General features: G+C 35.3%; 1 protein-coding gene across 1 annotated transcript; it reads left to right on the plus strand.

Annotated features, from left to right (window-relative positions):
• The first annotated feature begins 90 nt into the window (after positions 1-90).
• On the plus strand, positions 91-27,003 carry LOC131800971 (serine protease grass-like). The gene is made up of 12 exons (XM_059118874.1): positions 91-256; positions 311-471; positions 11,509-11,638; positions 11,713-11,920; positions 17,044-17,237; positions 17,301-17,399; positions 17,473-17,785; positions 23,681-23,805; positions 23,860-24,067; positions 24,180-24,373; positions 26,061-26,150; positions 26,214-27,003. Exons 1-12 carry the CDS (start codon positions 172-174, stop codon positions 26,537-26,539), a joined length of 2,133 nt encoding a protein of 710 aa, XP_058974857.1. The 5' UTR covers positions 91-171; the 3' UTR covers positions 26,540-27,003.
• Positions 27,004-27,033: the final 30 nt, after the last annotated feature.

Below are 27,033 nucleotides of genomic sequence, written 5' to 3' on the forward strand. Positions count from 1 at the left end.
AAGATGTGTTTGTGTGCGGAGATTAATGCAAACAATTTGTAAAGTGAGAGATTTGCCCCATCACTACTCGCTTATAAACAAAACCACCTGTTCGCAAGCGGCACAGTCTACCGGTGAACATTAACCACTCAACATTGATCAACAAACAACAAATAATTCACGGCCAAAGTCATGAATGTTTTAATAAATCTGGTTTATTGCAGTGTCGTCGTTGTTGTTGTTATTGTTGCTGTAACAATAAGTTCGGTGAAAACCCGTAAGTGACAAAGAAAGTTTTGTGTGCGAAAATTTACAAATATTAAATTTACAGAAGAATTATGCCGCATGCCAAATAATTCGCCCGGAATTTGTGTTCCTTTCAATCAGTGCAGCTCTGTGAAGAGATTGCATGAAAGGTACCAGGGAAATGTTCCGCAAGCATTCTATCCATACATCCAGAAATTGAAATGTTCGAGGGACAATGAACCGGTGGTGAGTATTAAAGTGAAATGTGGTTAAAAACTCGGCCAACAAGGAGCAATGAAATGTTTTATTGCTGAAGAAAAGTACCTATACGTGAGAGATTTGTTAGGGAAAGAAGTCTGTGGGGATTGGAACTTTTATACATTTTGAGGAAGTAAAAAATAAAGAGTAGCTACCTTTTTGAAGGAACTTCAAAAATTTAAAAAAAAAAAATCCGTAAAAAATCTACGTTTTGGTATAGCCCCCAAATAAAGGTACCTCCCGATATTCGGCATTTCGATGATTTTAGCTACATTATTTACCGGAATTGTTTCAAATTTGGTATTTGAAGTTCGTAATGGATACTACAGCCTGAGACAGAAAATTGTCTGTGCAGGTCTACGTCTTCGTATAGCCCCCATATAACGGCACCTTCCGATATTCGGTATTTTCATGATTTTAGCGACATTATTCACCGATTTTTTTTTAGTTTTGCATTTGAATATTGTAATGGCTTATGACAAAAGTTACCTATGCAGGTCCATGTCGTCGTATAGACCCTAAAATAACAGCTACATTCGTTATTTTTAAGAGTTTTAACAGAATTTTCAACGGATTTTATTGTTTTTCAGAATTGCCAAATTCGTTCCAAATGCTGGGGTTGGTATTCAAAGTTTTTTTACAAAATCTGAAACAATTCTGGTGAATAATACCGATAAAATCATCAAAAATCCCGAATATAGAAAGGTATCGTTATATGGGGGCTTTACGTAGACAAGAACCTGCATACGCGATTTTTTGAAAGAATTCCGGTAAAAAATGTAGCTACAATCTTCAAAATACCGAATATTCGGAGGTATGTGGGAGCTATACGACGTGGACCGCATAGACACTTTTTTGTCATACATTGTAGTACCCATTACGAACTTCAACTATTAAATTTGAAACAAATCCGGTTAATATTGTCGCTAAAATCATCTAAATCAGAGAGACACACAGCCAGGCGGACATCGCTAATTCTGCTTAGAATTTTACGCTGATCATGAATAAGGTGAGATAAAAAGCTGCAACAAAGTCAAACGCCATAATTTTTACATTTTATTAAATGAAAGAAAAAATGTCGGAAATAGCATCAAATGTTTAAATAAGTTTAGGTTTGTTCGAATTGGTCTCCTTTGACACGAATTATGGCCTTCAAACGGCCAATGAAACCGTAACACGCTGCCCGAATGTTGATCTGCGGTATTTTGGCCCATTCCCAGCAAAGCGCTTGCTTGAGGTGATCGATACTTTAGTATTTTTTAGTACAAACCTTGCTTTCAAAAATACTCCAGACACAATACTCCATCGGATTAGTATCCGGAGATTTTGGTGGCCATTGTGTGCTGGAAATGAAGCGAGGAACCTCGTTTTGTAACCATTTTTTTTTTTGTTTACAAACTTCTGGACAACGAATGGTTTCTCATCGGAGAAAAACAAAATGGGCAGTTCACCACATTCGGCCAAGCGAAGCAACTCTTTAGCTCTTTTGATTCTATTTTTTTTTTGAATTTCTGCTGATTTATTCATATTTAAATGCTGGAGTGCTCAAGCGACAGCCACTTGTGGTTGTTAAACCAAATATAAAGAAATCACACTATCACCCTTGAATCCCATCACGAATAACTTTATTTCGGGACAATTCTCACTAAAATACTTTTGTACGCTTGTAAACAATATAATGAGCTGTCACTGGAATAATTTTAACAGCAGTCGGACGAGTGCCTTGGAGATGACAACAGTCTGAAGTTGGTTGCAGTTTTTTCATCTCACCCTATTTCTAGGAGTTACAAACGGAATGACAAAGTTAATATGCCCTCCATAGAATGGGGTATAAAAACGCTTCACCTGTAAAGACTGTACGTTGTGGTCAGTCATAGTTTGCATTGGTAAAACGAAATGAGGTAGAATTTTAAATATCACTGTCACTAATGAAGTGCAGGATAGATGTGTCAAAGTGTTTTTTTTTTTTTTTTTTTGAAATTCGAACATTAAGGCTTGGAAAAGTTCTGAAATGTTACTAAACGTCTAAATTGGTACCATTTGGTACTATGTGAATGGAGGGAGCTAAAAAGAAAATTTGGTATGAGAAAGAAGATTGGAAAGTAAGTTTGACATTTGAAGGTAGTTTTGGAAATGTACTAGGTGTGTAAAATGTACTAAATTTGGTACCAAGGTAAACGGATGAAGCTGAATTTTTGTATTAGCATCTCTGTTGGTGGAAGGTTTGTGATAAAGAGGTGGTTTCGGAAATGTGTACTATAATCTTACGAAAAGTACTAAATGGTACTATATTTGGTACAATTTGGTATTGGGTGAAAATATAATGCTTGATATCTTAATTGGTATTAGAGTCGCTGTCCATAAGCTGCCTGGACATATAGAAGTGATTTCGGAAATGTGTACTATAATTGTACGAAAAGTTCTAAATTTGGTATGGGGTGAAGGAATAAAGCTGAAATCCTGAAATGTGATATAATTATAAAGATATGGAGATGATTTTGGAAATGTATACTCTATGTTTCGAAAAGTATGTATAAATGTGTAGTATGTTTGTTCGAAAAGTACTAAGTGGTACTAAATTTGATATTGGATGAAGGGATTGATATTTATATTACCAGTGGTGTTTGAAATTTGGCCGTGGTTTGGAAATGCGTCTTATATTTGTACAAAAAGTACTTAATGTTAATTCGGTATCAATTGAATGTATAGGGCTGGAATCCCGAAATTTTATATTGATGTCTCTATTGGTATCTGGTGCTGATATATGTTGGTGGTTGTGCAATTGCGTTCTATAATTGTTTGAAAAGGATGAACATACTAATATTGGATCACTGAGAAATTTTCGGGACATTTGGTGTCGATCTAGCGATGTCTGTTCGTCTGTCTGTCTGGCTGGCAATTTTACAAATCCTAATATTTGCATCAGTGCTAGGTCATGTGCGAAAATGGACAATATCGGCCAACTCCATCAAGTACCTCCCCCACAAAAGGTCAACATTTTAAAAAACTATAACGCTTGTTAAGTGTGGTGTAAGGGTCTGATTGTCTTCAAATATCACAAACCCCAATATTTTTGTTAACCCAAAGTCTGGTGTGAAGATGAGATATATCGTTCCACTTCTTCTCGTACATATCCCACAAAAGGTCGAAATTTAAAAAAAAAAATAAATAAAATAAAAAACTGCACATTAAGAGAAAGGATAATCAGATTTTGCCTCAACTTTGTGAATCCTAATATTTTCAACATTGCTAGGTCAAATACGAAAATGGACAATATCGGTCCACTCCGTCAAGTACATCCCCAAAATGGGTCAAAGTTTTGAATAACACAGAAGGTCATAAAATCCGAAATAAGCATCAGGTTCTCTTCATATTTCACACATCCCACTGTTCCAGCTAACACAAAACTTGCTGTGAAGATGGAATATATCGGTCCACTCCTTCTGGTACTTTCCCCAAAGGGGTCAAATTTTTTAATATCGGACTTATCTCAATATTTCTATCAACACAAGGTCTTGTATGAAGATGGTATAGATCGGACCATTTCTTCTGGTACCTCCCCCACAAAGAGTCGACATTATGAATAACCAAAACGCTATAAATTTCATACATGCCATTATTTTTACTAATACAAGATCTGCTCTGAAAATGGAATATATCGGCGCATTCCATCTGGTACTTCCTCCGCAAAGGGTTCTAAACTTTGTAAAATAAGACGTTCATAAAACGCGGAAAAGGCATCCAATTTCTTCCACTTTTAAACCTCCAAATATTTTGGTAACGTAATCTGTTGTGAAAATTATTGATATCTGCCAACCCCTTTTTGGAACCACACCCACAAAAGGTCACAATTTCCAATACTTACATGTGTGATAACTTGCACAACTTGATATATCTACATATGATATGAATATGTAGTTGCCAAATTATACCAGAAATATGATATGAATATGTAATTTATCTGAATTTATGATTTTGTATAAAATTAAATATCAATGTTCGGTTTCCTTTAAATTTTGCTCATACCAATATCTGTATTACTTCGGTCTACTATATTTGGTAACTCACGCATGTTTCCACATTTTCCAAACATTTGCAAATGTAAGGTATAGGAAGTAGACCATAAAGTCCAAATATATTAATATCTGACTAAGGTCAGATACGAATTGGACAATATTGGCCAACTGCTTCGGAACCTCCCCCATAAAGGGTCAACAGTGTGCATAATAAAAACATGGTTGGGGATATACATCTGTAGGCAAACCCGACTGATACTATTTTACTTGTTTTTTATTTTGCTTGATATATGAAGTTCAGTTTATTTATTGAGCTATATTTATAAAAGAGGAAAATGTTTGTATCTTTGTTTGTAATTTATGGACTCGAAAACCGATGAACAGATTTTCCAGAAAATTTCCATGTATACTACAACATTGCCTGAAAGTAACGTAGGCTATATAAAAGTTTTTAAATTCCACTTCGAACTAGAGATTAGCATCAGAATCGGAAGTAACTCAGATTTTATGTATTTGATGCGTTATATACGCTGTGTACGCCATATTTCAATGAGATTTGGAATGTGTGATAGAATTTGTCTAAAAACTTTTTAGCTAAAAAAATTGTTTGTCAAATTATATTATATTGATGAAATTAGGAATGTGTGATGGAATTCGTTCTTAAAATTTATTTGCCAAATTATACTGAAATCGTTTCAGATTTGGATATATAGCTCACATATATATTTTCGGTTCATGTATTTGATACACAAAACACGTTATATTTCTCCTATTTTAATGAAATCTGGAAATAAATTTGTAAGATTATATTAAAATCGGTACAGATTTGGATATAGTTCCTATATTCATTTTTCGCCTGATTTCGTGTATTTGATGCACCAACACGCTATATATATCAAACTTTAATGAAGATTGGAATGTGTGACAACGTTGGCTAAATAGCTAACAGTAAAAAACTGAAAGCATTAGCATGATCATGCTTTTCCCATGGTCAGCAGTATGTGGAATGTTCACGTGAGGGTAGACCTAGGCATTTGTTTGTTTACGCTCCTGAAGGAAACCAATTTTTTTCCTAAAGCATTACAACAAATTTGAAATTTCAAATTCTTGAATTTGTGTTATTTTTTTTTTAAACCATAAAATATTTTTATATAAAATTTTGAATGCAGGTTCAGCTAGTGTCTTATAAACATACATGTATACGTGACTTTTTATAGCTAGATTAAACCAGGAGGGAAAAACCATTCAGATAAACGGGGAATATCCATGCGATTATATTTTGCAGTTGTGCATATTTTTAGTTTTGCTGTGATTAAAATATATATATATATATATATATATATATATATATATATATATATATATATATATATATATATATATATATATATATGTGTGTCATTGTACTAACATAAAAATGTGAAGTGAAGTTATGAGTTATGAAACATTTACGGTTGCATGGAAATTCAATGTTAATTTATGATGTCGGTTTCAAGGAAGGTACATGACATCCACAGAGTTGTGATTAATACTACATATAGCATGTCAGGCCAATGGAAACAGAACTATCCAGAGGCAACTGGAAAAAATTGCATTAAACATTAACTACCCGTCCAGAGGGAGTGAGATACATAAAAAAATAAATCTATAACTTTGTCCACACAACGTCAACAAGAGTCGAATTGTTTCAAAACTGAGTTAAGTCACATCAACTTATATGAACGCATACTCGATAAGAATGTGCCACACGAAAAAGTAATTACAGGAAACATTCAGCAGAGCTAAGAATAAAAGACAAGTGTTCCTTCGCACAGTGGGGTTCAATTCAGGGAAGCATTCTATCGCTCTGAAATTTTGCTCAGACATTTATGTTACCCCTATTATGTTTGGTATTAAAAATGAGAGATATTGGTCCACGTTTCAGCATGGCCCCCCGAAAAAGTGAGAAAGAAAATACAGAACGTGACGGTTCGAATGCTGTGGTCCAATTCTGATTTTATTTTTAAAATATGTTCTTACGTACTACTGAAACTAATCTAACTTAACCTAGTCGCAGCCACACAATTTTTCTTATCTATTTTTACCTATTTTTACCTATGTGTGTGTGGGTCATGTCCTTTATTATTTTACACATTATCATATGCGACAGTGCACAAGATCACTGAATTCTACACATGTGATATTTCATCGCAGCTGGGAAACTGATATTTTGGAATCTTCATTTTTAATTGTTAGAATTTTCCAGCGCCTCAACCGCACTCAAAAGTATCTACAAAGTATTTTGTACACCCTCCCCCCATATGGCGTTACTTCCTGATTTTCGGTAATTTGAACCAATTTTGATCCGAATCATGTGTAACATGACATTTTTAATTCTGAGTACGTATAATCTCTTCAAGCTAAAATATTTCAAGATTGCTTTAGTATTTGGTATAGGTCCCATATTACTAATAATTTTACAAATTTTTACTAATTTCGGGCATTTTGAAAGTTTCGAACAAAATTCTAGACCCAATCATAAGTAATTGACATTTTGAGATCTGAGGTGACAGAATCTCACCCTTCTAAATTTTGTGAAGGTAGGTTCACCATTATATATTAACCATTTATAACGGCACTCCCAAATTTAAGATAATTTGGAAATCTTTGCCTGCAAAATTTTTGTCTATTATATAGAGTTAGATGAAAAAACTGCAACTAACTTCAGACTGCTGTCATTTGTAAGCCGACAGCTGTTAAAATTATTCCAGTGACAGCTTATTATATTGTTTACAAGCGTACAAAAGCATTTCGGTGAGAATTGTCCAGAAAAAAAGTTATTCGTGATCGAATTCAAGCGTAATAGTGTGATTTCTTTATATTTGGCTGGAAAACCACAAGTGGCTATAGTTAGAGCACTCCAGCATTTAAATGAGAATAAGTCTTTTGTGTCTTGCGCCATCGCTCGTTACCGTGATACTGGAAGCGCAGCCCGACGTCAAGGAAATGGACGGAAGAAAACAGCAACATCAGCCGAAATGGTTCGAAAAGTAAAGAAGCGACTTGATGGAACACCGCGTCTCAGTGGCCGAAAAATGGCTCGTGAGCTGAACATATAGCAATATTCCATTCGGCAAATATTGCTCTGGGTAAAGCCATTGAAATTCCAAAAAGGTGCAAGAACTTACATCGCAACAGAAAGAAAATAGACTCAAAAGAGCTAAAGTGTTGCTTCGCTGGGCCGAAAGTGGTGAACTGCCGATTTTGGTTTTCACCGATTAGAAAACATTCGTTCCGGAGATACCAATCCATTGGACTATTGTGTCTTGAGTATTTTGTAAAGCAAGGTTGGCACTAAAAAATACCAAAGGGTCGATCACCTCAAGCAAGCGCTTCACCGGGAATGGGCCAAAATTTTGGCAGCGTGTGACGGTTTCATTGGCCGTTTGAAGGCAATAATTCGTGCCATAGGTGACAAATTCGAACAAATCTAAACTTTTTCTAAAATTTGAAGCTATTTCCATCATTTTTTGATTTCATTCAATAAAATGTAAAAAAAGAAATGTAAAAATTATGGCGCTTGACTTTGTTGCAGTTTTTTTATCTCACCCTGTATATAGGCCCAATATAATGATACTTCCTAATTTTTGGTATTATACAGAGTTTTTTACAAACTTTTTATTTGGTATTTTGTTTTTCAGCGGATACAAACTACGAAAATTGCCATTTTTTGAATTGAAACCACCTACAATGTAGGTTTTTGCAGGGGCCAATGGGATTAGATCCCCAAAATCAGAAATACATTCAAAGGAGACGTTGCTCCTATTTATAACATTCTTCTTCATACCCTCAGCCATATGGTTACAGAGGGTATATATCATTTGATACGGTCCAAACGTGCCTCATCGAAATAACGGTTTTAGACCAAAGGTCTCTTAGGTCCAAATCCGTTTCAGGACATTTGGAGTCGATCTATCGATGTCCGTCCGTCCGTCAGTCTGTCTGGCTGGTGCGCACGTTAACTCTCGAATGGGAGTATCCGATTTCCAAAAAACCTTTTCATTGTAATATTTTTGTCAAACATAGATCGAGTTCGGAAATGGGCAACACCGGTCCACTCCTTCTGGTACCTCTCCCACAAAAGGACAAAATTTTCATAGAAAATAATTTTCCACATAGGAAGAGAACCGCAAAATCGGGTGCTTGAATGGACAAGATCGGAGTACTTCTTCTACTACCTCCCCCGCAAAGGGTGCAAATTTTGAATAGCCAAAATGCACATAAAAAGCGAAATGGGTAAACATTTGGAATATCTAAAACGATGCAATTTTTTATATAGATCAAAACCTCAAAAGAGTTTCGGATTCGGATTTTCGGATGGACCACAAAATTTTCTATAGGATCATATACAAATGAATTTCAATATTTTGTTATAAATTTCGCAACATTTGGTATTTGACGTAGGTAGGAAATAGATCTATTGATCTATTATCTATTCAAACTTTGGATTTTATCTCCAAATGCATTTTATTAATCTACAAAGAAAATCAAATTATTGCAAACGTTTTTATGAACATTCTATGACTCAACTAAAACCATTAACGAACTTCATCATGTATAAAAAAATGTAATCCTCTTTCATAAAAACCTAACTATAGCTCTTGGTCACAACCATTTACAACCATACAGGGTGAGACAAAAAAACTGCAACAAAGTCAAACGCTATAATTTTTACATTTTTTTTTTAAATTTTATTGAATGAAAACAAAAATTTCGGATACAGATAGATTTATTCGAATTCGTCACCTTTGGCACGAATTATGACCTTCAAACCGCCATTGAAACCGTCACACGCTGCCCGAATGTTGCTCTGCGATATTTTGGCCCATTCCCGGCGAAACGCTTTGTATTTTTTAGTGCTTGCTTTCCAAAATACTCCAGACACAATAGATTGGTATCCGGAGATACCAATGCAACGAAAAACAAAAGTTTTATTCACACTTAAATTCTGTAGTATTCTAACTATAGCCACTTGTGGTTTTCCGGCCAAATATAAAGAAATCACACTATCACCCTTGAATTTCATCACAAATTACTTTTTTTCTGGAAAATTCTCACAAAATGCTTTTGTACGCTTGTAAACAATATAATAAGATGTCACTGGAATAATTTTAACAGCTACCGGATGAGTGGCTTAGAAATGACAGCAGTTTGAAGTTGGTTGCAATTTTTTCATCTCACCCTGTAGTCTGAATATCGCTTTTATGACATTTTTTTACAACGTAAATCTACGACGTTTATTAATTGACGAGATTAAGTCTACCCAAGTACCACACAAATAGCAATAAAAACCATTCCCAATCAAAAACTCGATTCAGTTTAATTCCGCTGTTATAAACTGCAGTCTTCTTGATGGAAAGCATCATAGTTTTCATTTTATTGATATTTTTTATCGCAGTCGAGTCTCGTGAGTTTGAATTTTTTGATTTTGTTTCCGTCGCATAATTTAATGGAAAGTCATAAAATATTAATTGTACAGAAGACGATGAAGAATCGCCGTGTCGTACACCGCTCGACGAACATGGACTTTGTGTTCCCTATACCCAGTGTTCTTTTCTTTATGAATGGTATAGGAAATATAATGGAACATTGCCACAAAGTTTGCAGGAGTATTTGTATCAAGCAAAATGTTCCAGTGACCAGGAAACGATTGTGAGTATAGCAAAAAACATAGTTTTTGTTGTGGAGAGAAAGATTATCAACGGATTACCAGATACCAAAATAATACAGACAATTTGGTATAGAAATCTTATATAGTCTCAAGTGTGTAAAAATAAAGGCGATACTCTCAAACGTAATGAGATAGGGGCGGAACCTAACCTAAATTGAATCCGTGGAGTTTTTGTTATTTGTATTACACACATTTTTTTTTAATTTTTATACAAAAAGAACGAATACAGGGTGAGATAAAAAATGCAAAGAAATCAAACGCCATATTTTTCATTTTATTGAATGAAAGAAAAAAATTCGGAAATAGCATCAAATTTTAGAATAAGTTTAGATTTGTTCTAATTGGTCACCCTTGGCACGAATTATGGCCTTCAAACGGCCAATGAAACCTTTAAACGCTGCCCGAATGTTGCTCTGCGGTATTTTGACCCATTCCGTGCGAACCACTTGCTTGGGGTGATCGAGTCTTTGCTATTTTTTAGTGCAAACCTTGTTTTCCAAAATACTCCAGACACAAAAGTCTAACGGATAGGTATCTGGAGATTTTCGTGGCCATTGTGCGCTGGAAATGAAGCGAGGAACCTCATTTTATAACCATTCTTGGGTGATGCGTGCTGAGTACAATGGTGATGAGTTGGAAAGTCCAAGGTCTGCAAAATGTTTGCGTGCTCAAGGCTTTAATATACCCTCCAGAATATTTTCGCGATAAATTCGGTATTTATTCTATTCTATTATATTTCTTCTATTCGACCATCGGCTGTTATGGCGGCTCACACCATTACCATGGCGGACAATTGAGTTCTAGTGGCCAACCGAAGGTGCAAATTTTGGCAAGTAAACACGATCATTTTGTTTCTTTACAACCTGCTGAACAATGAATGTTTTCTCATCGGAGAAAACCAAATTCGGAAGTTCACAACTTTCGGCCAAGCGAAGCAACTCTTTAGCTCTTTGGATGCGGTGTAAGTTCTTGCACTTCTGAATTTCAATGGCTTTACCCCGAGCTCATTTTTCAATATTTGCCGAATGGAATATTGCGATATGTTCAGCTCACGAGCAATTTTTCGGCCACTGCGACGCGGGTATCGATCAAGTCGCTTCTTTACTTTTCGAACAATTTCTGATGATGTTGCTGCTTTCTTTCAAAATGCTTTTGAACGCTTGTAAACAATATAATGAGATGTCACTGGAATAATTTTAACAGCTGTCGGACGAGTTGGTTGCATTTTTTATCTCACCCTGTACACTAGTTTTCATGGTAAATGTTATAACAAATCCTTATTTTTTTCAATTTTTCTAGGTACGCCTTTGTTGCGAACCTGATACGATTCTGAGACCCACAACAGCAACAACTCAACCGAGTACGGGAAGTATCAATTATTTATCATTAAATACCATGCAAGATTATCAAAGTCAATTGAATGCGGCAGGTATTTACATATAACTTCATTATATTAAATAATATTATGCGTAACTAATCTTCTCAAATATCTTCCGATTGCAGGCTTTAATATTCTTAATGGACAGCGCTGTGGTACAGACAATGGAAATCGCATTGCCGGTGGTAATGTCACAATGTTGGCCGAATTTCCATGGATGGCTCTGTTGAAATATCGTGGTCCATCGGGTGATCAATTTCGTTGTGGTGGTTCGTTGATAACCAATCGTTATGTGCTGACAGCAGCACATTGTGTGAACACAGTGGATCCAGTGTAAGTGTTAAATTAAAACAAAGAAACAATTGAGACCATCAGTTTATGCGACAATGCCTTGTAGAATTTGGCGGGGTATTTCAAATCGCCTTTAAAATCGTAAACAAAAACCAGTAAAGAAAGTCCTAAAGTCGGGGGAGGCCGACTTTATGACACCCTACACCACTTTGCTAATTTAGTAGAGTTCCGCATAACAATTAAAAGTTTTTTTTTATGGGAGAATTCAATAATACACGCTATGATTAGAATTATAATTTAAAGTTCAAAAGACTAAATATGCCGAAGCATTTGTATCTTTTAAATTCGGACTTGTATTGCCCATTTGATATCTATGGGAGCTATATCCAAATCTGAATTGATCTCGATAAAATTTGGCAAAGATATTTCTGAGCTGTATTTGATATATTTCCCTGAATATTTTTTTTACGGAGTGCATATTACGGCTGTGGGTAACAAATATAAAAAATCGGATGAAGATCTTCACCAAAATTTGACATACTAGCTTCTAGACTCAATTCGGTCGTAAGTGCCAAATTCCATCCCATTTGGAAAAATATTAGACGTTTGGTACACAATGATACGTAAATCGGTCGAAGTTTTATATGGGAGCTATATCCAAATCTGAACCGATCTCGACAAAATTTGGCATACTTATTTTCAGGCCTAATTTGACTGTTTGTGCAAAATTTCATACTATTCGGGCTGATATTACACGTTTGGTACACAATAAAAAGCAAATCGGACGAAGATATATATGGGACCTATCTAAATTTTGACCGATTATCTCCAATTTGATTAGGGTTCGTCCTTGGGCCAAACAAATGTTGTTCGGAAAACTTCATCTCAATCGGATAATAAATGCGACCTGCATTTTGTTCACAAGAATACATGGACGGACGGACAGATGGACGGACATGCATAAATCGACCCGGAATGTGATTCTATGCAGATCATCAAAAGGAACTTAGGTCTATCTCGTTTCCTTTTGCCTGTTACAAACAAATGCACAAAGACATAATATTCTGACCACCTTGTGGTGTAGGGTATAAAGATACATTGTGAGTCAACATTTTTTTTTTTTTTTTTGTAAATTAAGGTTCGGTCTTAGAATTGAAATTAATTCCTGAACGCCGGGTTTATTTAGTCATAAATGTATGTGCATGCGTATGTAATGACGGCTAATGAAATTACCTTGGAATTTCAAATATTCCGAACAAACATGCCAATATCAAGTGGCTAAATATAAAAAATGTATTTTGGAAATTCCGATTTTAAGAATATTTCTGAACCACAAAGAAATCCCTAAAAATTGGATTTTTTTTCTTACTTTGATGCGTCATCGTTAAGGTGAGTGAGTGAGCACACCTTTTTCATTCGGCCTCTTAATGAATGAGAATGAATGAATATGAACGGATTTTAAGAATTTGCAAGTAATAAAGACATTAATATTTCAGTTTTTTTCTTAATGATGTTTATCGTTTCAGACTACCTGTCAAATTGTTTAGACAAATTAAACAGAACATTTTATTATTTTTTACAAGGGGTTTTTATTTACATTTCGGATTTATCAATAAAAAAAAAACTTAAGAAATCAACAGGTGACGTGACGTTTATTTTTTATGGCAACGTTAAACTTCATCTTAAATTTCTGATATCTCATATGAAACTTCGTATGTTAAAATATTTGTATCAGACTAAGATCACGTACGACACTATAGAATCTCCCTTTATGCTGTAAAGGGTAAATAGTTTCAATTATTATAACCACAAAATCTTAAAAAAAAAGTATGAAAACAGGCCCGGCTGAACTTTTAATACCCTCCACCATTTTGAAGGTACTTGAAATTTTTCAATAAATCCGTAGAAAACTGGTAAGAGTAGGTCAAAAGTCAGACCGACTATATGACACCCTACACCACTATGTGGATTTAGTAAATTTAGCAGATACGTTCGGCTGTGTCGAATATTTTTCAAAAAAAAAAAATAATAATAATAATAAATAAATAAATAAAAAATAAATCCGTGGAAAACCGGTAAGAGTAGGTCAAAAGTCGGACCGACTATGTGACACCCTACACCTCTATGTGGACGTAGTAAATTTAGCAGGTAGGTTCGACTGTCTCAAATGATACCTTCTACGATTTTGAAGGTAAATGATAATTAAAATAACAAAAATCCGTAGGAACCCGGTTAGAAAAGGTCAAATATCGGACGGGCCGAATTTATGACACCCTACACCACAATTTAGTAAATTCGGTTGAAAAATCTGAACCGATCTCGATAAAATTAGGCAGAAGTATTTTCGAGCAGTATTTGATGTCAAGAATCAAAGATCATTGTTGTGAAGTGCATAATACCCATGTGAGGGACTTTAACACTAAATCGGATGAAACATATGTATGGGAGCTATAGCTATATTTGAACCGAGTTCAGTCGGAATGGCCAAAATTCAGTTCATTTGGACATATATTAGACATTTGGTGCACAATATATCTGAAATCGGATAAAGATATATATGGCAGCTATATTCAAATCCTAACCGATCTTCACAAAATTTGAAATACTTATTTCAGAGCTGTATCTGATATCTGGTACCATAGATCATTGTTGTGGAGTGAAAATTACACATGTGAGGGACTTAAACAAAAAATCGGATGAAACATATATATGCTATAGCTATAGCTATATCTGAACCGATTTTCACCAAAAAATTTGGACTTGCTTCTAGGCTGAATTCGGTCGGAATTGCCACCCCTAATATGTATACTATACGAAGACGTGGTTCTTCATAAGTAATTTTTTTGTCCTTGGCTGTAGTACCTACTACGAACTTTAAATACAAAAATTTTAATAATTCCAATGAATAATGACGCTAATATCAGCAAAATACCTAATATCGAGAGGTATCCTTGTACGGGGGCTATACGAAGACGTGGACCTGCATAGACAATTTTTTGTCATAGGTTGTAGTACCCATTGAGAACTTCAACTACGAAATTTGAAACAATTCCGGTGAATAATGGCGCTAAAATAATGAAAATACCAAATAACGGAAGGTATCGTTATATGAAGCCTATATGAAAACGGGAAACTGCATACTCAATTTTTTGTTATGGGCTGTAGTACCCATTACGAATTTCAGATACAAAATTTGAAATGATTGTGGTGAATAATGTCGCTAAAATTATCAAAATAACGAATATCGGGAGGTTTTGTTATATGAGGGCTACATGAAAACGTTGACCGGCTTGGCACATTTACGAACTTAACCTGCCTTCTGGCAAAATACAAATATGTGCTAAATTGTAGCCTCCTGTCCCAATTCGTTCCAAAGATAGCGTGATTACAACAGACAGACGGACATCGCTAACTCGACTTCGAATATTACGCTGGTCACGAATATATATACTTTGTTGGGCCTGACATTAGTATTTCGAGGAGTTACAACCGGAATGACAAATTAAGATACCCTAAATAGTACGGTGGAGGTTAAAAAATATTCTACTATTTAATCTTGAGCTGTCAAATTTGTCACAAAAGTTTATATTATATGCAGGCTGATTGGTATCGAAAATGGTGTATATTGGTCCACATTTAGGTATAGCACCCATATAACGGTATCTCCCGATTTTCGGTATTTTGAAAGTTTCTGCTACAGTTTTCAACCAAATTAGATGTAACTTGACAATTGGGGTTCTCGGTAGGTCTATATTCACCCTTCTGGAAATATTTGACGTAGGTCCACTAATTTGTTAACCCCCTATAATGGCACCTGCCGATATTTGGTCTTTCGAAGGTTTCTGTCACAATTTCCAACCACCATCAAGTTAAATTTAATAATCGAGGTTCTCAGTAGGTCTGTTCTCTCCTTGCCAAAAATGTTCGATTCAGGTCCACAAATTGGTATAGCCTCCGTGCCTCGCGATTTTCGGTATTTTGAAGGTTTTTGCCACATTTTTCAACCAAGTTACATAAAACTTGGCAGTTAGAGTTCTTGGTATGCCCATTCTTTCCTTGCAAAGAATGTTTGATTAAGATCCACTAATTGGTATAGCCCCTACATAACGATACTTCCCGATTTTCGGTATTGTGAATATTTTTGCCACAAATAACAACCAAATTCGATGAAACTTCACATTTGGGGTTCTCGGTAGATCTGTTCTCTCCCTGCGAAAAATGTTCGATTCAGGTCCACTAATTGTTATAGCTATCATATAACGGTACCTCTCGATTATCGGCATTTTGAAGTTTTCTGCCATAATTTCCAACCAAATCATCTGATACTTGGCATTTGGGGTTCTTGAAAGTTTTGTTCCTTCTCTGCAAAAAATTTTAAATTCAGGTCCCCTAATTGGTATAGCCCCTATATAACGGTGCCTTCTGATTTTCGGTATTTTGAAGGTTTTCTTCAAAAATTTCCAACCAAATCAGCTGAAACTTTAGAATTGGGGTTCCTGGTAGATCTGTTCTCTCTATGCAAAAAAATCCGTCACAGATTCATATATTGGTATGGCTCCCCTATAACAGTACCTCCCGATTTTTGTATTTCAAAGGTTTCTACCACAATTTCCAACCAAATTAGAAAAAACTTAACATTTGGGGTTCTTGAAGGGTCTGTTCCCTGCTTGCGAAAAATGTTCGATTCAGGCTCACTAATTGGTGTAGCCCCCCTATAACGGTACTTCCCGATTTTCGGTATTTTGAAGCCGTCTGCCATAATTTCCAACCAAATCGGCTGAAACTTGACATTTGGTGTTCTCTCTGTTATCTCCTTCGATCTGTTTTTCGATACAGTTTTTCGGTATTTCAAAGGTTTCTGCATTAATTTCCAACCAAATTAGATGAAACTTGACTGTTGGGGTTCTCGATAGGTCTGTTCTCTCTTTACCAAAATTATTTGATTCGGGTCCACTAATTGGTATATCCGCCGTATTACGTCACCTCCCGATTTTCGGTATTTTGAAGGTTTCTGCCCAAAACCCCACCAAATTAGATAAATCTTGACAATTGAGTTTCTCGGTAGGTCCGCTCTATCCTGAATACGTTATTTCTTTTGTCGAAAATGTCAAATAAATGTCCACGTATAACATCCTCACTTGTTTCTCGAATATTTTCTTTCACAGTATTGGTGTACGCCTGGGCGAATATGATACATCAACAGAAGAGGATTGTATAAAATTGGGTCCAAGGTGGAGATGCAATCCCCCAGTGGAAGATATTGGTATAGAAAATATTGTAGCACATCCCGAATATAGCAAAAGTAAACATGTCAATGATATTTCCCTCATCAAGTTGGATCGAAATGTTGAATTCAAGAGTAAGTGAGAATTTGTCCCCTTTTTAGCTCAATATTTTATTTATATTTCATATTTTCCCACAGAACACATTGAACCCATATGTCTACCCATCTTTTCAAATTCTGTTCAAACTCAGCCTGAAGATCATTTTCTAATAGCTGGTTGGGGATTCACTGAAAAGGGTAAGTACGAAATATTAAAAATATGGTTCTGAAATATTATAAAATATTGAATTAATTTTTACATATCCTACAGGCAGTACATCAAATGTTCTACTCAAAGCCCCCGTCAAACAGTTACCCGTATCGACATGCAGTCAAGAGTATTCGATTGAACTCAGTTTAACCCGACACTTGTGTGCCGGCGACGATGTACTCGGTCGTGATACATGCGGTGGTGACAGTGGTGGACCATTGATACAATTTGTCCCCTACAATGGTAAAAGACGTTTCGTACAGTACGGAGTGGTGGCATCGGGTCGTTATGCTTGTATCCTGAAAACAACATTGCCTGGTGTCTATACGAATGTTAGCAATTTTATGCCATGGATAACGCACAATATTGTTGTGTAAAATTTGGATTAATATAGTTTCTATTGATGATCGAATATTTTAAGGTATTAAATGTAAGAAAATAAATTTAAATGAAATAAAATTAAAACAAGTTAGAAAAATTCTTTTGGTTTGACGGGCTATATATACCCTGAGCCTATGGCCATATATCTTATCTATTTTTTGAAGTCTACAGTTTTTGGCAAAAAAGTCCTTAATAAATATATTTATATAAAACCAGTAAAGAAAGTCCTAAAGTCAGGCGGGTCGACTTTATGATACTCTACACCACTTTGCTAATTTAGTAGAGCTCCACATAACAATTAAAAGTTTTTATGGGAGAATTCAATCATACATGCTATGATTATAATTATTATTTAAAGTTCAAATGACTAAATATGCCGAAGCATTTTGTATCTTTTAAATTCGGACTTGTATTGTCCATTTGGTCCAAAATTAATTTGAAATCAGATGAAGATATATATGGGCGCTATATCCAAATCTGAAACGATCTTCACAAAATTTGGCAAAGATATTTCTGAGCTGTATTTGATATATTTCCCTGAATATCATTGTTACGGAGTGTATATTACGGCTGTGGGTAACAAATCGGATAAACAACATATATGGGAGCTATATCTATATCTGAACCGATCTTCACCATATTTGGCATGCTAGCTTCTAAATTCAATTCGGTCGCAGGTGCCAAATTCTATCCCATCTATCCCAAATCTATGTTTCTGAATTATAAAAAATTGAAATAGTTTACCCAGAAAACCTTCAAAAATTCACGTTTATTAATAAGAAACCGAGCCACGAGCCCAATTTCATATTTTTTAAATTTTTTCCCTACATTCCTCTAATTTTCAGAATTCCAGTTCTATCGGTTTAGCCAAACCGAAATTGTAGCAAATTTAGTACCATTTAGTAGTTTTCGTGCATATAAGTACAAATTTCGAGAACTTCTTCCATATTCCAATCATACACTTCGCCAGTAATGTAAAATTTAAATTTCAGGAATCCAGCTCCACCAGTTCCTCCAAATTCAATTTATTACCGTTTAGTACTTTTCGTCACACTGCTAAAAATTACCTCTTTGCATCGACCTTAAAGGGTGAGATTAAAAAACTGAAACCAAAAAACTAAAACCAACAGACTGCTGTAATTTTTAAGTCACTCTGTTAAAATTATTCTAGTGACAGCGATTGAACGAAAGCCGTGTCGCAGTGGCCGAAGAATGGCTCATAAGCTGAACATATCGTAATATTCCATTCGGCAAATATTGAAAAATGAGCTCAGGGTAAATCCATTGAAATTCCAAAAAGTGCAAGAACTTACACAGCATCAAAAATAGAAAGAAAATGGACTCAAAAGAGCTAAAGAGTTGTTTCGCTTGGCCGAAAGTGGTGAACTGTCGGTTTTGGTTCTCTCTGATGAGGAAACATTCGTTGTGCAGCAGTTTGTAAACAAACAAAATGATCGTGTTTACTTGCCAAAGAGGTCAGCTGAAAATGAGCACGTTCGGTTGGCCACCAGAACTCAAGCGCCGGCCATGGTGATGGTGTGGGCATCCGACCATGGCATCAGAATAAATGCGAAAACATTCTGAAGGGTGTATTGAAACCTTGGGCAAGCAAACATTTTGGCCGCAGATCTTGGACATTCCAACAGGAATGGTTACAATATGAGGTTCCTCGCTTCATTTCCAGCGAACAATGACCACCAAAATCTCCGGATACCAATCCGTTGGACTATTGTGTCTGGAGTATTTTGGGAAGCAAGGTTGGCACTAAAAAATACCAAAGTGTCGATCACCTCAAGCAAGCGCTTCGCAGGGACTGGGCCATAGACCGCAGAGCAACATTTGGGCAGCGTGTGACGGTATCATTGGTCTTTTGAAGGCTATAATTCGCTCCAAAGGTGACCAATTCGAACAAATCTAAACTTATTTTAAAATGTGATGCTATTTCCGACATATTTTAAACTTATTCAATAAAATTTAAAAAACAATTAAAGATTATGGCTTTTGACTTTGTTGCAGTTTTTTTTTTATCTCAATCTGTATATGGATGCCACACCGAAACGTGGATCGATCTGTCCCATTTTTAATACCAAGTATACAAGGGGTAATATAAATGTCTGAATATAAATGTCTAAACAAAATTTCAAAGCGGAAGAATACTTTCCTGAATTCATCTCCGTTTTTGAGAATTTTGTACTTAAGACCCTTGTAGTAGAAAATTGTTGTTGATATGACTCCCATACAACGGTTTCACCCAATTTATTGTATTTTGAAAACTTTAAATGTATTCTGCAACCGATATCACATGTTAAAGTGGAACACCCAATACTTATTTTACTTTATTCTCTTCATTTTAAAAAGTAGCTTTGCTTAATAGTGTGGAGTATTAAACGTGATGTTTTTTGTTTCGTTTTTAATATTTTTACGATTTTGCAAGTTATATAAACCTTGGTTCGTTACATTTAAAATATATATTTCAAGGATATTAAAGGATTTTCTGTAGATTTTCAAAAATGTCTATCACGGACTTCCCTTCTATAAAAAGTGTGAATTTTTCAAAATATCCTTTAATAACTTCCCGCCGAAAATAGTCTTTCCTGGCAATAAATCGTGCATTTTTCAAGAATTTTCTTTTAAAGACCTTATGCCGAAATTTTTTTGATGTTGTTAAAATATTGTCAGTGAGCAGCCCCAAAAAAAGGTTTTTTTTAAAGACCTGATCGTGGATTATTATTGTTTGAATAATTTTTTATTTCCAAAAATTGATAATTTCGCCGATTTTATTTTCGAGGACTTTAAATCAATAAATTTTAAGTCTTACCAGAACCTGTTGACAAAAAATTGTGGTTTTTCTAAAAAAAACAAAAATACTGAAAATAATCATGCCTATTATGAAAAAAAACATAAGCAACGTAATTTTTCAGAACAATTAAGAAGCTGCCACTGTTTAAACAACTAAATTCCCTAAATAAAGCCCAATTAAAGCATGGAAAAACACTTTCCATATCTTATGTATATAGACACAATATTTCCACACAAATCTGTGACGTTTTAAAATCAACGAGAATAACATCAACCCACCACCTATATTATATACAGATTATAATAAAAGTCAAATTTCATCAAAAGCTCTGCTCAATTGGATTTAGTAGTTTCAACTCACAGTCGTCAAATGGGTTTTACCAGATATCTTATTTTATTAGTTATTTTTCTTATAGTTAAGGCTCGTAAGTATATTTGTATTTTTTTAATTTTGATTAAATTTGAACTAAAAATCGAATTTTTTATTGAACAGAAGAAGAATATAGACACTGTCTTACACCGCACAATGAAAGTGGACTTTGTGTTCCTTATACGGAGTGCTATATTCTACACGAATGGAATAAGAACTACGATGCATTGACGGTTTTTCGAGAATATCTACTTCGTGCAGATTGTACGGGAGAGCATGATAAAATTGTGAGTATTCCAATGAAGATGAAGCCAGGGGAACCTAATAACTCAGATAAAATGTGACTGAATTTGTCGGTTTTGTGAGGACATTTTTTGTTAAGTATTATTATATGAAGGATATGACAAAACCTGGGAGGTCTATCTACCTATCTATTAACTATCTATCTATCCAGCTACACACTATCTATCTACCATCCAACTAAAACAAAACTTAGTTACAACATTGGTATGAAGAGCTATTTTATATGATAATGGTTATACACGTCCAACTGAACCTTCAAACATGTAGGGATAGCCAAAGAGAAATGTGATTTTTTACAAGAGAGAAAGTTTGAGGGACAGGGCCTAATAAAGTGACATCTACATCTTTCAATTCCCTTCTTTAACATAAAACTGAAGTTTATCTTACTTTTGCAGAAATTTGCGTGTAATGTTCTCAATTTGCAAAAATACTGAGTCCATATAGTCAGGTACTTCTGTTTGTTGTAAAATTTCCTTAATTCCTTGAAAATTTCAATTGAAATATTGGGAGTAAATTGATTGTTGAAAATAAAACAAGGATTTTTATTTTTAACAAGTATCAGACGGTTTTGCCGATAGATGTACAGGGTGAGATAAAAAAACTGCAACAAAGTCAAGAGCCATAATTTTTAATTTTTTTTTTAAATGTTATTGAATGAGAGCAAAAAATGTCGGAAATAGCCTCAAATTTTAGAATAAGTTTAGATTTGTTCGAATCGATCAGCTTTGACACGAATTATGGCCTTCAAACGTTGCTCTGCGGTATTTTTGCTAATTCCCGGCGAAACGCTTGCTTTTGGTGATCGACACTTATTATTTTTTAGTGTCACCTTGCTTTCCAAAATACTCCAGACATAATAGTTCAACGGATTGTTATCCGAAGATTTTCGTGGCCATTTTGCGCTGGAAATGAAGCGAGGAACCTCATTTTGTATTCTTGGGTGGCGCGTGCTGAGTGCGATAGTGTTAAGTCCTGTTGGAATGTCTGCGTCCAAAATGTTTGCGTGCCCAAGGCTTTAGAAGAAGATTTTCGCGATAACATTTATTCGGATCCCACCGTCGATTAATACGAAGGGAGAGCGACTATCGGCTGTTATGGCGGCCCACGCTAACCGAAGGTACACATTTTCAGCTGACCACTTTGGCAAGTAAACACGATTGTTGTTGTTTGTTGTTTACAAACTGCTGGACAACGAATGTTTTCTCATCGGAGAAAACCAAAGTCGGCAGTTCAACACTTTCGGCCAAGCGAAGCAACTCTTTAGCTATTTTAAGTCTATTTTCTTTCTGTTGCGGTGTAAGTTCTTGAACTTTTTGGAATTTCAATGACTTTACCCCGAACTCATTTTTCAATATTTGCCGAATGGAATGTTGCGAAATGTTCAGCTCACGAGCTATTTTTCGGCCACTGCGACGCGGGTTTCGATCAAATCGATTCTTTACTTTTCGAACCATTTCTGTTGATGTTGCTGTTTTCTTCCGTCCACTTCCTTGACGTCGGGTTACGTTACCAGTATCACGGTAAAGAGCGATGGCACGAGACAAAAGATTTATTCACATTTAAATGCTGGAGTGCTCTAACGATAGCCACTTGTGGTTTTCCAGCCAAATATAAAGAAATCACACAATCACGCTTGAATTCTATGGCGAATAACTTTTTTTTCTGGACAATAATTTTAACAGCTGTCTGACGAGTGGCTTACAAATGACAGCAGTCTGAAGTCGATTGCAGTTTTTTCATCTCACCCTGTATACCCTCAGCCAATATTCGATAATTAAAATATATTTTGGCTTCTGTTATGATTATTAAAATTGTTGACCCTCTATGAAGTACGTTCGGAGGAAAGGGGCCAATTTTGTAAATTTCGTGTCGGAGCAAAATAAATATGATATAATTATTGCAACGTGCCAGTTTTGGACTATCTTGGCCACTTCGTTCACTTGATATGAGATGTGTGATAAATTGTAGAAAATATCCATATGGGTCCAGATATAGTCGACCGAATTATTCCATAAAAATATTGATATGGGCAAAATTACAAAAAAAAATCCAACTTTATGCGAATTATAAATTCCATATTCATCTCAGATTTCTCGTTGAGAGAAATATTTAGTACATACATACACCCTCTGTAGCCATATGGCTGAGGGTATAATAAACACTGCTTTCCAAAGAGCGTACAAGCCCCATCGAAGGAGAAATTAACAAATGTTTAATTTTTAAATAGCCTGTAACCAAACATGACCTATAAACATATATTTTTGAAAGTTCTGTATTAATTAATTCATTTAATTACTAATATGTGTATGAATTTTTTTCTTTATATATTTTATTTTTATTTATTTAATCATTTAGTTTAATTAATTCAATTTATTTCATTTACTCCCCGAACGATAATATTTAATTCTTGTCCCATTGGTGTTGTGAACCTGCAACTGTTTGGCGACCAACAACAGCAATAGTTAAACAAAGAATGCAAAATACCGAAAATTTATATTTAAATCCAATACCAGATTATCAAGGTCTATTAAACACCGCAGGTATTTTCTAATAAAATCGTCAATTCATACCCTATAAATAACCTGCATACTTAGGTTTTGATGTTCTATATCAACAAGAGTGCAGCCCCGACCCTGGAGATGCTATTATCAATGGCAATGTTACAAAGTTGGCCGAGTTCCCATGGATGGCCCTATTGAAATATGATGGACCAGTAGGTGAAGAATTTCATTGTGCTGGCTCGTTGATAACGAATCGCTTTGTATTGACAGCAGCCCATTGTGTGAATACGATGGATCCAATGTAAGTAAAAAGTGCAAGCAATATAAAAATTGGAGAAGTTTATTCAGACCTTAAATCAAGGTTGTTTGTGGAAAATTCCTTAATCAAATGTAATTGGTTATTCATTTCACAGCATTGGTGTACGACTTGGCGAACATGACATTTCAACCGTTGACGACTGCCTGCAATTGGGCGCCATTTTCAAATGCAATCCACCGGTGGAAGATTTTCGTATAGAAAATATCATTTCACATCCCGAGTATAGTAGAGAGGATCATATCAACGATATTGCCCTGATCAAATTGGATCGCAAGGTTCAATTTAAAGGTAAGTATTGGACTTCGAATACCATGTGAATATTCAATAAGAAGGTAAACATTTATTTATTTTTTATTCCCTTATGGTATGGAGCTTATATTAAGTTCGTCATTCCCTTTTTAACTCATCGAAATAATAATTTTAGACCTAAAAGAGTATATATTTTCTGGATCAGCGTCGACGACTTAATACTGTCTGTTCGTCTGTCCATTTGTTGTCATCACCTTAGAGTCAAAATAAATTAAGATAGGAACCTCCTGGAGGATCCATAGGTGATCTCTGGCTACAGCCCATTAAAGTAACCGAATTTCTAAACCTGGAGCTGGAACCAGATTAGCAGAACGCAAACACTTGTATGTACTACTGCTAAAACAACAACAACAAAAGATAGGAACCTAAATTTTGCACAAATTTGTCTGCAGGCAGGTCAAGTTCGAAGATGGTCTGTATCGGTCCACGATATCGTATAGCCTCCATGCAACAGTACCCCCGATATTCGGTATTTTGACGATTGTAGCCACATTTTCAATGGAAAATTCACACAAGAAGTTCTTTCTGAGTGCTTTACCCCCTGGAAGAGAATTATCTATATAGGTCCATGGTATGGTATGGCCCCCATACAACGGTACTTCCCGATTTTCGGTATTTTGATGATTTAAGCTACATTCTTCAGTGGAATTATCTGAATTTCTACACAAGGAGTTTTTTGTGGGTACATTACCCCCTAGAAGAGAATTGTCGGTATAGGTCTACGATATCGGATATCCCCCGTACAAGGGTACCTCCAATATTCGGTATGGAATTGTCTTAAAATTCAAAAAAGGAGTTCCTTTAGAATACATTACCCCCATGAAGAAAATTGCCCATATAAGTCCACGATATCGTATATCCCCCATATAACGGTTCCTCCCGATATTCGGTATTGTAGCCAAATTTTTCAATGGAGTAGCCTAAAAATCCGCATAAAGAATTTCTTCTGAGAACTTTCCCCCTGGAAGAGAATGGTCTATACAGGTCCTCGGTATCGTATAGCCACCATTTAACTGTAACCCCCGATATTCAATGTATGGAAATCCGCACAAGGCGTCACTTTTGAGTTTGATTTTAGCGATATTATTCACCGGAATTGTTTCAAATTTGGTATTTGAAGTTCATAATGGATACTACAGCCTATGACAGAAAAATGTCTGTACAGGTCCACGTCTGCGTATAGCCCCCATATAACGGTACCTCCCGATATTCTGTATTTTGATCATTTTAGCTATATTATTCACCGGAATCGTTTAAAATTTGGTATTTGAAGTTCGTAATGGATACTACAGCCTACGACAGAAAATTGCCTATGCAGGCCCACATCTTCGTATAGCCCTCATCTAACGGTACCTCCCGATATTCGGTATTATAATGATTTTAGCTGCACTATTCACCTTTTTTTTGTTAAGTTTCGCATTTGAATATTGTAATGGCTTATGACAAAAGTTACCTATGCAGGTCCATTTCGTCGTATAGACCCTAATGTAACAGCTGCATTCGGTATTTTAAAGATTTTAACAGAATTTTTAACGGATTTTATTTTTTTTTTGAGAATTGCCAAATTCATTACAAATGGTGGAGGGTATTCAAAGTTCGGCTCGGTCGAACTTACAGCTTTTTTACTTGTTTTTCAGTTAATAAATAAATATTTTTTATTTCACAGAGCACATTAAACCTATATGCTTGCCCATTCATTTGTATACACCGACTGAAGATAATTTTTTCATAACCGGTTGGGGTCACACTAAAAATGGTTTGTAAAAGAGTTTTTTTTTTGGTAACTTTCTAAAAATAAATATTCCCATTTTTACCACAGGCAATAAATCGGATATTCTTCTGAAAACACCAGTGAAACAACTACCTCTTTCGACATGCAGTGATAAATATTCTATTCAACTCAGCGATACTCGGCACTTATGTTTCGGAAAGGATATAGGTGGTCATAACGTATGCGCCGCAGATAGTGGTGGACCATTAATGCATTTTGGACCCTACAAAGGTCAAAAACGTTTCATACAATATGGGATAGTGGCAGCGGGAAGTAATGCTTGTAGCGCGACGGCAGCTTTGCCTGATATTTATACGAATGTTAGCTTCTTTATGCCATGGATAACGCATACTATTGCTCTGCAAAACGAGTGAATAACAAGGATATGATAAGACGAACCTTCCAAGGAATTATATGTTAAAAAAGTATAAAAAACGTAAAAATGTAAAAATAAAAAGTATTGATCTGTTCCGAAAACCTGAAATTTTTACGATATCATAAAAGAAAAGTCAATTATAGCTGTAAAAAAAATTTTACATTCTTGAATTTCTGGAACAGAGCATATGATATGGACTTAAACAATATATGTAACATTAAATATATGACAGATGGTAGTATAGGGTCATATAAAAAGTTACTTTATCGACAAAACTATCATCTAATTTTTTTTTATTTTTATTCTTGTATGACCATAAAAGTACTAATCCAACTTCGAAAATTTCTGTATTGACTCGCTGTATTGTAAGATAAAAGTTCCAAAAGATATGGCCATAGTTCATCCATGTCCGAGCTTAATATTAAAGACTCGGCATTCCGAAGGTCGAGACAAGCTAAGGTACTTTTATTTTCTTGTTTATTTGGCAACAAC

The sequence above is a fragment of the Musca domestica genome, unplaced genomic scaffold (assembly GCF_030504385.1).
Source record: "Musca domestica strain aabys unplaced genomic scaffold, Musca_domestica.polishedcontigs.V.1.1 135, whole genome shotgun sequence".
Lineage (NCBI taxonomy): Eukaryota > Metazoa > Arthropoda > Insecta > Diptera > Muscidae > Musca > Musca domestica.

Coding starts and splice junctions, on each gene's coding strand:
- LOC131800971 (XM_059118874.1), top strand. CDS start 172: ATGAATGTTTTAATAAATCTGGTTTATTGCAGTGTCGTCGTTGTTGTT. Junction 23,806..23,859: donor AGGTCTATTAAACACCGCAG/GTATTTTCTAAT, acceptor CTGCATACTTAG/GTTTTGATGTTCTATATCAA. Junction 26,151..26,213: donor TTGGGGTCACACTAAAAATG/GTTTGTAAAAGA, acceptor TTTTTACCACAG/GCAATAAATCGGATATTCTT.